This window comes from Calliphora vicina, chromosome 2 (genome assembly GCF_958450345.1).
Source record: "Calliphora vicina chromosome 2, idCalVici1.1, whole genome shotgun sequence".
Lineage (NCBI taxonomy): Eukaryota > Metazoa > Arthropoda > Insecta > Diptera > Calliphoridae > Calliphora > Calliphora vicina.
In genome coordinates this window covers 108,727,925-108,744,046 of record NC_088781.1, presented here as the reverse complement: position 1 = coordinate 108,744,046, position 16,122 = coordinate 108,727,925, and the positions used below count along the sequence as shown (strand labels likewise).

The window sequence follows — 16,122 nt, the reverse complement described above, 5'->3', positions numbered from 1 at the left end:
TACACAAATTTTGGCTCTGTTCTCCTACATTTTTAAGTAAAAAATAATAAAAGGTTTAAAAAATACGTTAATGATTTCCTCTAAATTCTAACTAAAGCCTGTTACTAAAACAGCATTATTATTCAAGAGCTTAGAAATAAAATTTAACTATGATTTTTAATTATTTCTAACCTCAAAATTTGTATTTCTCTTTCACAGAATGTTGGCTGGACCAATTTGGAAGGTGATTTCTCAATAGTCACCGCTCATTTACGTAAATTTGCTTTAACCATAATTTTAATTCGAGCTGGTCTCGAAATGGAACCCGAAGCCTTTAAGAAGGTCTACAAGACCATCTTAAAGTTGGGCATAATTCCTTGGATTTTGGAATGTTGCGTTGTGGGTCTCTCCACCCACTTCTTACTCGATTTACCTTGGGTCTGGGCTTTCCTCTTGGGTGCCATTATTGCCGCCGTCTCGCCCGCTGTTGTTGTACCCTGTCTATTCCGCCTGCGTACTAAAGGCTATGGTGTGGCCAAGGGTATTCCCACTTTAATTATTGCTGTCGCTGGTATTGATGATGCCCTGTCTGTGGCCATTTTTGGTATCATAAGCAGTGTCATGTTTTCGGATCGTGGTCTGGGCTATCAAATTTCCCAGGCTCCAGTTTGTATTCTGGGTGGTTTGGCCTTTGGTGTCGTCTGGGGTTATATTGCTAGATTTTTCCCCGAGAAGGGTGATCCCTATGTGGTGCCTCTCCGTACTATTATGTTGTTTTCGGGCGGTTTGGTGGCCATTTATGGCAGTGAGGAGATTGGTTATGAAGGTGCTGGTCCCTTGGCGGCGGTATTTGCTGCTTTCGTTTCGAATCTGTTCTGGTGCAAACAAGGCTGGGAAGTGGAAGACAATCCAGTGTCTACAGCTTTTGAAATTTTCTGGATGATTTTCGAGCCCATACTATTCGGTATTACAGGTGCCACTGTTAAGGTGAGTGGAGAAAATGGAGAATGTTTAAATAAATATTAACTTTGAACTAGAACTGAACTAGAAGTGAACTAGAACTGAACTAGAACTGAACTAGAACTGAACTAGAACTAAACTAGAACTGAACTAGAACTGAACTAGAACTGAACTAGAACTGAACTAGAACTGAACTAGAACTGAACTAGAACTGAACTAGAACTAGAACTGAACTAGAACTGAACTAGAACTGAACTAGAACTGAACTAGAACTGAACTAGAACTGAACTAGAACTGAACTAGAACTAGAACTGAACTAGAACTGAACTAGAACTGAACTAGAACTGAACTAGAACTGAACTAGAACTGAACTAGAACTGAACTAGAACTGAACTAGAACTGAACTAGAACTGAACTAGAACTGAACTAGAACTGAACTAGAACTGAACTAGAACTGAACTAGAACTGAACTAGAACTGAACTAGAACTGAACTAGAACTGAACTAGAACTGAACTAGAACTGAACTAGAACTGAACTAGAACTGAACTAGAACTGAACTAGAACTGAACTAGAACTGAACTAGAACTGAACTAGAACTAGAACTGAACTAGAACTGAACTAGAACTGAACTAGAACTGAACTAGAACTGAACTAGAACTGAACTAGAACTGAACTAGAACTGAACTAGAACTGAACTAGAACTGAACTAGAACTGAACCAGAACTGAACTAGAAATGAAATAGAACTGAACATATATTAAACAATAACTCTACCTTATTTTCCAGATTTCCGAACTCGATCCCGACATCGTGTCCGTTGGCATTGGTTGTATAGCAATCGGTTGTGTCTTGCGTATTCTCTGTACGGCCGGTATTGCTTTCGGCGATAAACTGAATATGAAAGAGAAATTCTTTGTTGCTCTCTCTTGGATGTCAAAGGCTACCGTGCAGGCTGCTTTAGGGCCCGTAGCCATGAAACATTTGGGTGCTGATGCTTCAGAACAAGACAAACACTATGCCTATGTAGTGCAAACCATAGCTGTCTTGTCCATTGTGCTCACAGCCCCTCTGGGAGCCATTTTGATCTCGGTGACGGGCACGAAACTATTAACCAAAACTAAACAACCTCAAGTAGTAGAAGGTAAGTTAAGCAAACTTAATTACATATTTTCATAACTCATTGAACGCAAAATTTATTTTTCTAGGTTGGCGCCGCAGTCACCGTCCTTCCATACGTGACATTAGTATCATCGATGAGGAGGAAGAACGTGAAGATCCGGAATTGCCCGAAGATAAGGAGACAGCTGATAATACCCAAAGCAATGCTCATATACCTACTCTATCTTATACTTCATATAACAAATAATTTTCATGGTTTTCGTTTCCTATTAATCGATTAATTTGATTTTGTTTAATTTTTTTTTTGTTTTCTTTTCCTTTTCCTGTTGTTTTTTGTTTTGTTGAGTGTTTAATATTTAAGATTTATAGAATTTTAGAACAAAATGTAAATGAGCGAGAAAAATATTAAAAATATTCCGTTGAAAATTCGAGTATTTTCTAAACGATAGTTAGATTTTCCCAATGACATTCCACAAGAGAGTATAAATAGTCCATGTATTGTTGTTATTATGTAATATATATAAGTTTGAATGTTAATTTAATGTAAATAAATAAATAAATTTAAAAACATAAAATAAATATAAACCCCAGAAGTTTTAATTATAATAAAACCACTTTCTCCATTCCAAGTTTAAACTCATCCATCAATTATAGGAGCTCTTTTTGCTACTTTTTGTTTAATTTTCTTTTTTTATTCATTTAAAATACATAATCTATTTTACATTAAATTCCGAATTGCAACAATTCATTGTTATACTTTTTTTTTCTTTTCAAACATAATTACAAATACTTTTGTAATGATTCTCCTAAAATAACCTCCAATTCTTGCACTGATTTCCTGGTGTTCTTCTCAACTCGAGGATTTTCATCTTCAAACAGCTCAGCAATGAAGGGTACAGTTTCGGGTAATAAAGGTGTAAAATCATCACCCAATTTACGTGCAATTTCCACACAGCAATTGAAGGCGAAAATACGTACCTCTGGTACACTGGTGCGTGTCTTTAAAAGCACCTGATAATTCAACTGTTTCCACATAACATCATTGCAAACATCCACTGCCAATTGAGCAATACAGTCGCTTAGGATTTTTTGCAGCGAATCTTGCTCTAAGACCAAACGATTTTCCAATTGATCAACAATGGCTGGCATTAAATATTCAAAACGTTGGGTATTAATGAACTCTTTGCTGTCATGCAGGAATATATTAAACAAAGTACTTAAAACAGCCTTTAGCAGTTCTGTGGTAAGATATTCTGTTTCGGGTTCTATATCAATTTTATTAGCATTCGATTCATTGAGCAGACGGGCAGTATCTTCTATGAAATCACCAGCGAATAGCACAAACAAGGATTTAAGGGATTCAGCAATTTTGTTGGTCAATAGGAAATAAGTTAAAATGTTTTCCTTCTGTTGGCTGCCCTGCAAAGCCCAAGTGTATAGTTTGTGGTATAGAGGTCTGAACGAACTTTCCGAAAGTTTCAACACCCAGGCTGCAAAAGCGTCAATTATGGCAGCTTCTATGGTATTTATACTTTCCATTTCCAATTTGGAATTCTTCAATTGTACGCGGAACTCAAGAGCTTCCATAAACAGATCAGTCAGTTCAATGCGTACATTGGCCAAGTCATTATTGTTGGCGTTGGTTAAGGACTGGTGTAACAGTTTCATTAAAACAGTAATGTCGGCATAATTTTTGCTGGTCATTAGTTTATTGTATGCCTTTTCACAGCTGGGCACTAAAATACGTACTGGTACCTCAGTGGCGATTTTCGACCAGATTGTGTTTATCTTTTGTAAAGTGTTAATAGATCTTTGATCTTTCTCATTGTTTTGGGCTGTTATACGGGTGCCAATGGAACTTAAGGCGGTGATAATGTCCACAATGTAGGGTCCCAAAAAGAGAGGCAAGGTTTCGAAAAGTTTCTGCATGCCTAAAAGGAAATTGCAATTAGGAAACTGTTATAATTTATTAAGTAACTCTAGTTCAGTTTTAGTTCAGTTCTAGTTCAGTTCTAGTTCAGTTCTAGTTCAGTTCTAGTTCAGTTCTAGTTCAGTTCAGTTCTAGTTCAGTTCTAGTTCAGTTCTAGTTCAGTTCTAGTTCAGTTCTAGTTCAGTTCTAGTTCAGTTCTAGTTCAGTTCTAGTTCAGTTCTAGTTCAGTTCTAGTTCAGTTCTAGTTCAGTTCTAGTTCAATTCTAGTTCAGTTCTAGTTCAGTTCTAGTTCAGTTCTAGTTCAGTTCTAGTTCAGTTCTAGTTCAGTTCTAGTTCAGTTCTAGTTCAGTTCTAGTTCAGTTCTAGTTCAGTTCTAGTTCAGTTCTAGTTCAGTTCTAGTTCAGTTCTAGTTCAGTTCTAGTTCAGTTCTAGTTCAGTTCTAGTTCAGTTCTAGTTCAGTTCTAGTTCAGTTCTAGTTCAGTTCTAGTTCAGTTCTAGTTCAGTTCTAGTTCAGTTCTAGTTCAGTTCTAGTTCAGTTCTAGTTCAGTTCTAGTTCAGTTCTAGTTCAGTTCTAGTTCAGTTCTAGTTCAGTTCTAGTTCAGTTCTAGTTCAGTTCTAGTTCAGTTCTAGTTCAGTTCTAGTTCAGTTCTAGTTCAGTTCTAGTTCAGTTCTAGTTCAGTTCTAGTTCAGTTCTAGTTCAGTTCTAGTTCAGTTCTAGTTCAGTTCTAGTTCAGTTCTAGTTCAGTTCTAGTTCAGTTCTAGTTCAGTTCTAGTTCAGTTCTAGTTCAGTTCTAGTTCAGTTCTAGTTCAGTTCTAGTTCAGTTCTAGTTCAGTTCTAGTTCAGTTCTAGTTCAGTTCTAGTTCAGTTCTAGTTCAGTTCTAGTTCAGTTCTAGTTCAGTTCTAGTTCAGTTCTAGTTCAGTTCTAGTTCAGTTCTAGTTCAGTTCTAGTTCAGTTCTAGTTCAGTTCTAGTTCAGTTCTAGTTCAGTTCTAGTTCAGTTCTAGTTCAGTTCTAGTTCTAGTTCAGTTCTAGTTCAGTTCTAGTTCAGTTCTAGTTCAGTTCTAGTTCAGTTCTAGTTCAGTTCTAGTTCAGTTCTAGTTCAGTTCTAGTTCAGTTCTAGTTCAGTTCTAGTTCAGTTCTAGTTCAGTTCTAGTTCAGTTCTAGTTCAGTTCTAGTTCAGTTCTAGTTCAGTTCTAGTTCAGTTCTAGTTCAGTTCTAGTTCAGTTCTAGTTCTAGTTCAGTTCTAGTTCAGTTCTAGTTCAGTTCTAGTTCAGTTCTAGTTCAGTTCTAGTTCAGTTCTAGTTCAGTTCTAGTTCAGTTCTAGTTCAGTTCTAGTTCAGTTCAGTTCTAGTTCTAGTTCAGTTCTAGTTCAGTTCTAGTTCAGTTCTAGTTCAGTTCTAGTTCAGTTCTAGTTCAGTTCTAGTTCAGTTCTAGTTCAGTTCTAGTTCAGTTCTAGTTCAAAATTCCAAATTAGTTCTAGCTGTTTTAACTTCAATTTACCTGTAACAATTGCTATGCACACATTATCTGGTGGATGAGAACGCACCAATTCAGCTTGATCTTGCAGAATTTCAATCATTTGTGGCATAAACTTGGGCAAATGAGCCAAAGAATGGACCTTCAAATTCGACGAAATCTCTATCATGCACAATACGACTGTAGCCAAAACAATTTTCGAAATAGAAGAACGATTTTTGGTGATTTTGGTAAGATTGCCCAGAATGTCCTTAAATTCAGCAATATATATGAGGGCGAAATGTTTAGACAACAGTTTTATGGCGATCAAAGCGGTCTGTTGCAAGAACACCAATTCATTTTGTTGTGAGGCCTCTACCGTTTCATCTTTAGTCAATATGCCGGAAACCATATCAGCCAATGGTTTAAGAAGATTATGGAAGTGTTTAGCGTCACAGGCCAAAAAGTTGGTGTCTTTCTGCTGCAGTTTACTGATCAATAATTCAATGACCTTTTTGCGTATACTAAGCAATTGATGTTGCAACAGACCATTTACCACCACCAAAAACATTTCAGCTGAGAGTAGGGATATAGCATTATCCAGAACATCGTGCAAGTGATGCAAAATAACTTTCCAAAACTTTTGTTGGGAGGTGTCTTCGGATTTCTCGATGGTGGCTGTAACCAACGGAACAAACGAGAGAATTCGGATGATGAAGTTTTGATAGAAAGGTTTCATGATGAGAATATCGTCATCGGTGAGTAAAGCAATTTGGCGTAAGAATTCATTGGCGGAAGTAATGGCCGACAAGAATTGCATGATAACATATTTGTAATGACGCAATTGTTTGGCGGAACGAGTGTTTATGTCGAACAAATAGGCTTCCAGATTGTCCAAATTGCTTAGAGATTTACGGGTATTGGTGTTGTCTTCCTTTTGCATGGGCAATTGTTCGGTGTATTTCATAAGTTGTATACAGGTTCCTATAATAGTTTGAGGCTTAAAGGTGTTGGTCAACTCCAAGACAATTTCTATGCGTTTTGCCATTTGATCTGCTGCAAAGGATTTGGATTTGTTGGGTTTCTTTTGTATCAGTCTTTGCTTTTCATCATCTATGACATGCGCCTCAAATACAACACACAAAAACATCCACAGATATTCCTCAGATCCCAGGGTCTCTATAAGTTTGGTGTAGAGCGGTAGTCGCCTATGTTCTGGCACATCCAACATAATATCGGAAAATACTTTGAGCACGGGTATAACGGCAGACTTTTCCTTAACTAATATTGGTACTATGGACACTATAATATCATTGATGATGTGAAAACTAAAGGCATCATCATGTCTCACCACCGATGAACCCATAAACGTAAAGATATCCACAATATTGTGCAAGACTTGTTGGGGAAACAGAGCTGCACAATGGGAGAGTAACAACAAAGCATTGTGATGGGTTTGAGGATTTTGTGAAGCACGCAAACATTGCACCACTTGATCCATGCGGAATGTGGTTTTGGGCAAAGCCGTCTGTAGATTACAACCATCTTCTGAGGCCTTTTGACAGCTGTGCAAAATGGCCGATAAAACCAACTGTTTGGTGTACTCCACAGTGGTTTGTTCCTCCACGGACAGACAACAATTTAATAGCTCGAATAGTGAGGGTATCAAACAGTCGGTATGTTCTAGTTTCTTTTTATTTTCCAACAATTCCATTAACACCACACCCTGTTTCCAGTTGAGAGCATTCGTTTGCACCTCTATAGGTTTGGTAGAATCACGTTTGGCCAAAGATTTTCTGATGCTGGGAGACTTTTGTTTATCCTCCTTGGTCTTGTACATGGAGACAATCAATTCCTTCAAGTGTGTGCAATCCAAAGAGCATTTTTTCAATAACTTATTGGCGGCCTGGAAAATTGCATCATTTTCTGCTTCTGCCAAAGTTTTAATGAGCAACATGAGGAAATCTTGTTTATACTTGCTCGGCATCTTCTCCAAAGCATACTCATCTAGACACTCCAAGAAAACACAGGGTACTGGCTTCAAGTTGCCCTCAACTACCATGAACAACATATGATTTTGGAAGATACTTTCAATCAACTGCCAGGCTTTAGGTTCATCCATTAAAATAGTTTCCATGGTCTGAGAAGTGAAATGATCAGCTATTAGTTTAAAAATGTTACTAAAAGGTTCCGGCAACAATTTTATGGAACCATCAATACTATACATTTCCAAAGCTCTCATGGCCAGAGGTATAAGTTGGGCCAATATATCCGCGTCATTGAACAGTATCAAAAATTCAAGTAATTTTTGACATAATACAGCCTGTTCCAACAGTTTATCCTTCTTTAGTAACTGTATTAAATCCTGCAAAACTGTGTTACTCCTTGACGCTTTACCACTTTTCGAAATAGCATACACAACCAAGGGAAACTGTTCGTGGTCCATTGTTATTTCTTCAGAGCGCTCTAAAACAGATTTAACAAACTTTTTGTTTAAGTCTGACAAGGCATGCTCATCATTGTAAATCAATTTTAAAGTTTCCAAAGCTTCTAAACGCATTGTTTGTGAATTGCTGGACAAAGCAATGCAGATTTTTAAAATATGCATCGTGGACAATTTTATTTTATGTGTGTTATTTTTTTGCAATAAAATCTGCATCAATTTAAAGGCTCTCAGGCGCAAAACCTTATAGTCACTTATGGAGGCCACATTTTCATAAACATAGAAATTCACTAAAAAGCCCACCTTGCTAAAGGCATCTTGGAAAACTGTATCAAATAACTCCTTTAGTATTTTAGACCATTCCAATTGTTCAGCTTCATTATTTTTACGTCTAAAGCATTCGTTGGACACATATTGGAAAACACTAAGGAAGTACTGCAATTCCAAGGCGTCCGGTTGATCCCAGGATTGTTTTAGTAAATCTTGGAAATTGGTGTGTAAAGTCAAAGTCATCAAAAAGTCACAGAAGAGTGGCAAAGGTATATATTTCAATTTCATGTAAGTATCCCATTTAGCCACAGATTTTATTTGGAATTTTTTGCAGTAAACAGAAATTTGCTTAAACATTTGTAGACTTTGTTTGGCCGAGTAACGTTGTTTCATATATGCTGTGACCAAGAGTATGAAATGATAAAACTGCATGCCATGTTTGAAATACGCTTCGCCCTGTGAAGCCACACAATCAAATAATTCCACCGCTGTGGGTGTATCCTTGGCTGCAGCTATAACATCTAGAAAATGTTTTTTAAATTCATTTACATGGAAGTTTACAGGATCCACATGCAAGTCCTGTAAAAATCGTATTCTTTCAGCCAAAGGACTATTAACGATTTCTATAATAGCTTCTGCTGTTACACCTTCACCTTCCATAGGAAACAATAAAGACATCAGGGCCATGAGTATCAAGTTATTATCGTACTGCTCTATAACTTCAAGGGAAGTTAAATGTCTCACAACATTAACACTCAATCGTGACCATTGTGCCGGTTTTAATTGTATCTTAAATAAAATAGCAATTAGAGCTTTAACAAATTTCTGATAACTTATCATATTCATTATATCCCCGGTATTTAGTTTGAGTATTTCATTAACTATTTCTTCGCTATCATCGTATAAGCGATCAACCAAACACTCCTTAAGCAATTGAAGGTTTTGGCTTCTTTTCTGATAATCTTTAAGATTATTAAGTATAGTCTTAATGGCTACCAAACGTATGGCAGCTGAATGATGGTAAAGACTTTCGTAAATATCACAGGAGCCGGAGTCAAAAGATTGTAGGCGATATGCTGCAACAGAAAGTTAAAAGTAGAATTAAATCATTATAATAATAAAGGTTTTTTTCATACTTTTTAGAAGACATTTTCTATAATCGATTAAAAATTGGTTTTAAAAATGTCGGTAACCGATTAATAGATTAAACAAATTTCTATGATTATTTTTGTAATCGATTAAACAATTATCTTTGTAAAAAAATTAACCGATAAATCAATTTCTAATAATGTCTGAAAATTAATAACTATGAGCATTATTGTAACTGATTAAACAAATGGTCTATGAGAGTATCGATTAAAAAAATGTCAATGAGATTTTCAGTTATCGATTAAAAAATATATTTATGTCATTGATCAAACAATTATAAAAATTTTAATCGAAAAAATATCTGTATTCGATTAAAAAAAATTCTATAATCGATTAAAAATTTTTCTATACAAATTTCTATAGTCGATTAAATTAATTTCTACCCAAATTTCTATATTCGATTAATCGATTAAAAAATATTCCATAAAAATTTATATAATCAATTAAGAAATTGTCTATAAAAATTTTTAAAATCGTTTAAAAATTTCAGTAATCGATTAAAAACAATTCTATAAAAATTTCTATTATCGAATAATTTTCTATTAAATAATCGATTAAAAAAATTTTTATAATGGAATAATCGATTAAACAAATTTCTATAAAAAGTTTCTTTAATCGATTAAAAAATGTTCTTTAAAAATTTCTAAAACCGATAAATCGATTAAAAATGTTCTATAAAAAGTTTTGTAGTCGATGATTCGAATAAAAATAAATCTGTTTCTGTAATCGATTAAAAATGTTCTATGAAAGTTTCAGTAATCGATGATTCGATTAAAAAAATTTTCAGTTTCTGTAATCGATTAATTTTTGTATAAACATTTCTGTATTAGATTAAAAATTGTTCTATAAAAATTTCTACATTCGATTAATCGATTAAAAAAAATTCTATAATCGATTAAAATTTTTTTCTTAAAATGTCTAAAATAAATTAAAAATTGTCTAGAAAAATATCTGTAACCATTAAAAATTTTTCTATAAATATCTATAATAGATTAATCGATTAAATTTTTTTTTTATAAAATTGTCTGTCATGATAAATTATCTATAAAAAATTCTGTAGTCGATTAAAAATATTTCTATTGAAATTTTCAATAAACGATTAAAAACCTTTTTAAACAATTTTTTATTATCGATTAATTTTTTATAATCGATTAAAAAATTTTCCATAAAAATTTCGATAATGAATAATCGATTAAAAAAATGTCTATAAAAAACGCTGTAATCTATTAAACATTTTTTTAAAAAATTTCTAAAACCGATAAATCGATTAAAAATTTTCTGTTGGAATAAAAATTTCTAAAACCGATAAATTGATTAAAAATGTATTATGAACATTGCTGTAATCAATGATTCGATTAAAGATATTTATGTTTCTGTAATCGAATGAAAATTTTCTTTAAAAAAATCTAAAACATAAAAAATGTTCTGTTTCTGTAATCGATTAATCTTTAAAACAATTTTGTATAAACATTTCTGTATTATATTAAAAATTGTTCTATAAAAATTTGTATAATCGTTTAATAGATTCTATAATTGGATTAAATAGATTTCTATAATCGATTAAAAAGTTTCTTATACAAATTACTATAATCGATTAAAAAAGGTTATGTAATCGAATAAAAACTTTTCTATGAAAATTTATGTAACGAGTAAAACATTTTTTAAAACAACATTCTGAAATCGATTAAAAAAATCTCAATAAAAGTTTATGTAATCGAACCAAAAAAAAATTCGATACAAATTTCTGTAATCGATTAAAAAAATGTCTTTAATAATTTCTAAAAACCGATAAATCGATTAAAAATTGTCTAAAACCGATAAATCGATTAAAAATTTCTGTAATCGATGATTTGATTAAAAATGTCCTGTTTCAGTAATCGATTAAAAAATTGTCTTTAAAAATTTTCAAAACCGATGAATTGATTAAAAAAGTTTCTATAAAAATTGCTGTAATAGATTAAAAATTGTTGTTTCTGTAGTCGATTAAACGTTAAAACAATTTTGTAAAAACATTTCCGTACTAGATTAAAAATTGTTTTATAAAAATATGTATAATCCTTTAATCGATTAAAAAAATTTCTGTGATCAATTAAAAATATTCTATGAAACTTTTTGTAATCGATTAAAAAATTGTAATCGATTTACAAAATTTAAAGAAACTTGAGTAATCGTCCAAAAATGTTACAACAAAACCTCTTTTTCTTTGGAATATGTATTTCATATATAAAAACTACTTACCCAATGCCATTTTGATAGCTTTCCTGCGATTTATTGATACTTGCTTTTCATTATTTGACAAAGAATCCTTAATGGTCAAATCAAAGGCTGTAGGATATTGTTTTTCCAATTTGTGCAAATATTGTGAATACCAAGATTGAAAATGAACATTGCCAGCTAAAGGCATATTCACATCATCATCTTCAGAATCCAATTCAATAATATCACCATCATTAAGAGTACTAACTGAAGGTGGAGCTGGAGCAGCCGCAGGTATGTAGCAATCCAAAAAGGAACTATAATTGAATGAAAATTAAATGAATAAATGTTTTAAAAATAGGTTTAATAAAAATACCTTATAATGTTTTGAGCCGTAGACACTGGAAACTCTATATCATTGAGAAGGGTTTCCAAAAATGTTTTAAAGTCGTTGGCATTTGCATGTTGATCTTGCATAGCCTTAATGCAGTCCTCCATAAGAGGTACAATCAAAGCTTGTACATTAACATTCTCTTGAGCCAAAGAAGACAAAATGGATGTCAGCCAATTATTCTGAACCAAATGAAGCAAAGTTTCTTCGGTGAACTTAGGAGCAGCAGCCTGCTGGCTGTCAAAGACCCATATTAAAAGCAGAACAGCAGTACGTCTTAAACGATCAAAAGAAACAGCAGACACTTTTGCTATTAAGGCATTACAGAATTTGGGTGTAAGCTGTGTACGAGCCACTAAGCGAGCTGATATTATATAGGCGGCTGAAACAAAATCTATACACCCAGAAGACAGACCCTTAAGCAGTGAAGGCAATAAAGTAGATATATGCCATTCTTGTATGGAACTAGCTACTTCCAAGGCGCCTACTGCCACAGAGCCGTAAAAATTGAGTTGCGTTTGCAGCAAATGGGCATGAGGACCAAATTCCTTAATGGCCTCCAAAGTACTTGTACAGATAAAGTTAAAGAAACCTTTGTCAGTGGCTGCTTTGTTTAGTATGGCGGTTTTGGCCAAATGTTTGCCTGGTTTCTGCAAGGGTTTTAACCACGACCAGCCTTTCTCCGACTCTTTCAGTTTAAATGTTTGTATAACTTTAACAAAAGCATTCGTCTCGTGATAGGGCAAAACCAAAGCCATCAACTCATTCTGATTGTAATCGTTTATTTGGAAACGTCTTATCAGCCATTCCAAACACAAATGAGCCGGACGCAATAAGAAATAAGGACTTAAATGTTGCAAAAACTTTTTTATATTTTTATCCAACAACTCATTAATGTTTTTGTTCTCTACCGCTCTTTCCAAGTGCAAAGTGTTTTCATCGAACAGTGTTCCTTCGAATTGTTGAAATTGTGCATTAAGCACTATTAACTCCTGCAAACCATTGATACCCAAATCGTAAATGGTACGTCTATCCTTGCTGGCTGCCTCCTTGGGTTCGAATAGTATGGATGCTTTACGTTTGGAATCTGTGAAAGCTCCTGCCTGTGGTGCTTTCAGACGTTCCAATTGTTCAAATAATGTGGTAGACATGTTGGCGAAATTATTTATTCACTTTTTTTATTTATTAGTTTTTATTATATTGTAATTTTTTAACAATTTCTACTAGTTCTTCTAAAAATTATTCTACACTTTCACACCGCGCACATTGTTTTGTCAAACTGACAACTAAAATGTCAAAATAAAACGTGGTGCGACGTTAATGGGGAGATGCCATATTATTTGCGGAAAACATAACAACCCAACAAACAAAATAACAAAAAATGGAATATTTATTTTAATTTAAAAAAAGCAGAAATTGTAATTTAACTATTATTAAACTTTTCTTTTTTCTAAAAATGTTTTTATTTCAATATTTCGCTACATCAATCTGTAGTATATTCACGGGAAACAATTTTTATGATTTCAAAATATTTGTCATATGAAAAAGCACTTGAAAATTTTTAACCAAGGTTTTAACAAACAAAAAAAATATTAAAGTATTTTTTTCAAATGAATATAACATTTATAATTAGTTCTGTTATTTCTTATGTACTAGATGTCTGTAAATTTGAGCTATGTACATATATTTTCGGTATCTGCTTTAAAGTTAATTCGGTATGTTGTTGTTACATTAATCATTTGTAACATTTCTAACATATAACGACATTTATAGTTATTTTCTGTATTTAATACTGAAATATTTGGCAGAAATTATTTTTCCAAAAAATTTTTTTTTAAAAATTAAAACAAAAATTAAAAAAAAATTGGAAAAAACTTTTTTAAAAAAAATTAAAAAAACAAAAAATTTAAAGTAACTTTTTTATAAATTTTGTTCACCTAAAAATATTTAAAAAAAATTATTTTTAAGTATAATTTGGTGAAGCGAATCTACGATTCAGCACAGCCGAATATAGCTCTCTTACTTGTTTTATATAATCTTTTATCTTACAATATTGAATAAAAGCTTTGAGTGAATCATTGTAGAAATAGAACATTCATGAAGCTACTGCAAGTAAGATAGATGGCGCTGTTTATTAACAGTGGCAGCACTTTGGGTTTCTCGGGAATTCCCGGGACATGACTTTCTCTAAGCTCCAAAACTAATACAGAAAATTCATACAACAATAAAGATTTAACCCAACCAAGTCAGTTCATATTATTGAAATTGTTCACATTAGAATTTTTTTTATTAAAACAAATTAAAAAATCGTTCAGTCAAAAGAAAGGATGTATATTAATACAATATTAATAGATTTTTTATATAATAATAATAGTTAATTGCATTTTTATCATTAAATTATTTTTTATTAAAGAAGAAACATGGACTAACTGTTAAAATTGCATTGTATAAATGATTTAATTCGATATTTTTGAAAATTTGTCCAAATAATTAAAATCTTGTTTTAAGTGGCACGTTGCACAGTGGTATGAGAATAAAAAAGAGGGAAATAAATCTGTAACTTCTAAACCCTTACGCCGATTTGAATGAAATTTCACATGCGCAAAGAGGAAGTGTATTCGAGTTTAAGTTTTGAATTTGGACCTCATGAGCCCACCAGGAGCGGGACCAGTGGTTCCCACCTCGGGTATGTTCAATTTTTAAAATGATATTTCTTCGTTTGTGTTACGATTTAAAAAAAATTGCACATTTAGAATCTCGTCGAGCACTACATAAAACCCCCTCGTAGCTATCAATTATCTCTTATAGCTTAGGAGATATTCGCATTTGAAAATTTAATTTTCAACATTTTTACCCACTCTACTCCAGTTTTTTGATGACCGCTGTTCCAAATATTCCCCGATTTTATCCATTTATAGGATTAACAATAATCTATATATCAAATAAAGAAAGAAGTGTTTAAAAATCATGGCTGAGTCCAAAGTTATATTCATTTGAATTTAAAAAAATTAAAAAAGCGATTTTTCGCTATTTTTTTGGGAAAAAAGTACTTTTATTCTTTTTAAGTTATCTAAAAAATTTCTAAGAGGATGTATAATTAATTTGTACCTTTTGAAAAGCTAACTTTACGCCAAATATTTTAAATGTAAAAAACATTTATAATTTTTGATACCGACGGGATCAGGTCCATTCAAAAAATGCCTATTTTTTATGTAAAATTCAACATTAGGGCAAAAATTCTCAAATCGCATACTCGATATCAAAATATAGTAACCTATTTTAGATGGCCCAATAAGTTCTTAATTATTTTGTAAAGGGTTACGGTAACCCCGCCCCTGGTATGGATATTGTAGCCAAAAAACGAAAAAAATCCCATTTTTGGGATTTTTCAAAATTTTTTTAGGAATTGCGGGATACTTGATAACAAATTTCAAAATTTGTTTTCATTTTTGCATTTTAAATAGAAAAATCTACATAACTGTAAAATTTTATTAAAAATATTCATAAATAAAAATTTTATTTCAATTTGAAAAATTTGTATCTATGCAAAATTCAATAAAAAGCATTTTTTGTCATATTTTTCAAAAGAGTATTCCATGAATTTTTTAAAACCGGTTTGTCGAATAACTCGAAAACCGTCCTTTTGTAAAAACCGGTTTAAAAAAACCGGAAAATTGGAAATAAACCGGTTTTTCGAGTAATTCGAAAACCGGTTTGACAACTCTATTACATAGCAAATAAAATTACTCATTCGCTGCCATACAAAAAATAATTAATTTAGAGGATACAAAGACATTTTTTAAATATGGGGATTCCCAAAACTTTAAAAATCTACATTCTTAAAATTTAATAATTTGTTCTAGGCGCAATTCCCGATTTCCCGGGAAAAGAAAAACTATAATGTAAATTTGAATAAATAAAGAGTTGTTACAATTTCAAACTATTAAACTGCTTTTATTTGCAATCAAAAGTATCCGGTTTATTTAACCACATAAGACCTCTTTCACATTAGGCAATTTTTATGTTTGTAGATGTTAGAGGTAAGATTGGGTTACTTTGTTATTTGTATTATTTAGATTCCTACCTTTATATTGTCCTAATAATTTATTAACTTGTTGAATTGGAAAATTATTGTCAAGTAATATATTTTTTATATTTTTATTATTTTTGTGAAATTCTTTATCACTTATCGTTAATGTTCTTTCTATTAAATTTTCAGCTGTAGTTTTA

At 32.4% G+C, this 16,122-nt stretch overlaps 2 protein-coding genes across 3 annotated transcripts in view; one reads left to right on the top strand and one right to left on the bottom strand.

Annotated features, from left to right (window-relative positions):
* Nha1 (Na[+]/H[+] hydrogen antiporter 1) overlaps positions 1 to 2,618 on the top strand; it is a 59,983-nt gene extending 57,365 nt beyond the window's left edge. For both annotated transcript variants that reach the window (XM_065499712.1, XM_065499711.1), the window contains exons 5-7: positions 199 to 966; positions 1,726 to 2,080; positions 2,145 to 2,618. In XM_065499712.1, the coding sequence (XP_065355784.1) occupies positions 199 to 966; positions 1,726 to 2,080; positions 2,145 to 2,305 (1,284 nt within the window). In that variant the 3' untranslated portion in view covers positions 2,306 to 2,618. The remainder of the gene's footprint in view (positions 1 to 198; positions 967 to 1,725; positions 2,081 to 2,144) is intronic.
* Positions 2,619 to 2,718: 100 nt separating this feature from the next.
* On the bottom strand, positions 2,719 to 13,149 carry l(2)k09022 (HEAT repeat containing 1 homolog l(2)k09022). The gene is made up of 4 exons (XM_065499762.1): positions 11,878 to 13,149; positions 11,544 to 11,818; positions 5,489 to 9,232; positions 2,719 to 3,989 (listed from the first exon to the last, which is right to left on the bottom strand). The coding sequence occupies exons 1-4, from the start codon at positions 13,041 to 13,043 to the stop codon at positions 2,839 to 2,841; spliced, it is 6,336 nt and encodes a 2,111-aa protein (XP_065355834.1). The 5' UTR covers positions 13,044 to 13,149; the 3' UTR covers positions 2,719 to 2,838.
* Between the last annotated feature and the right edge of the window lie 2,973 nt (positions 13,150 to 16,122).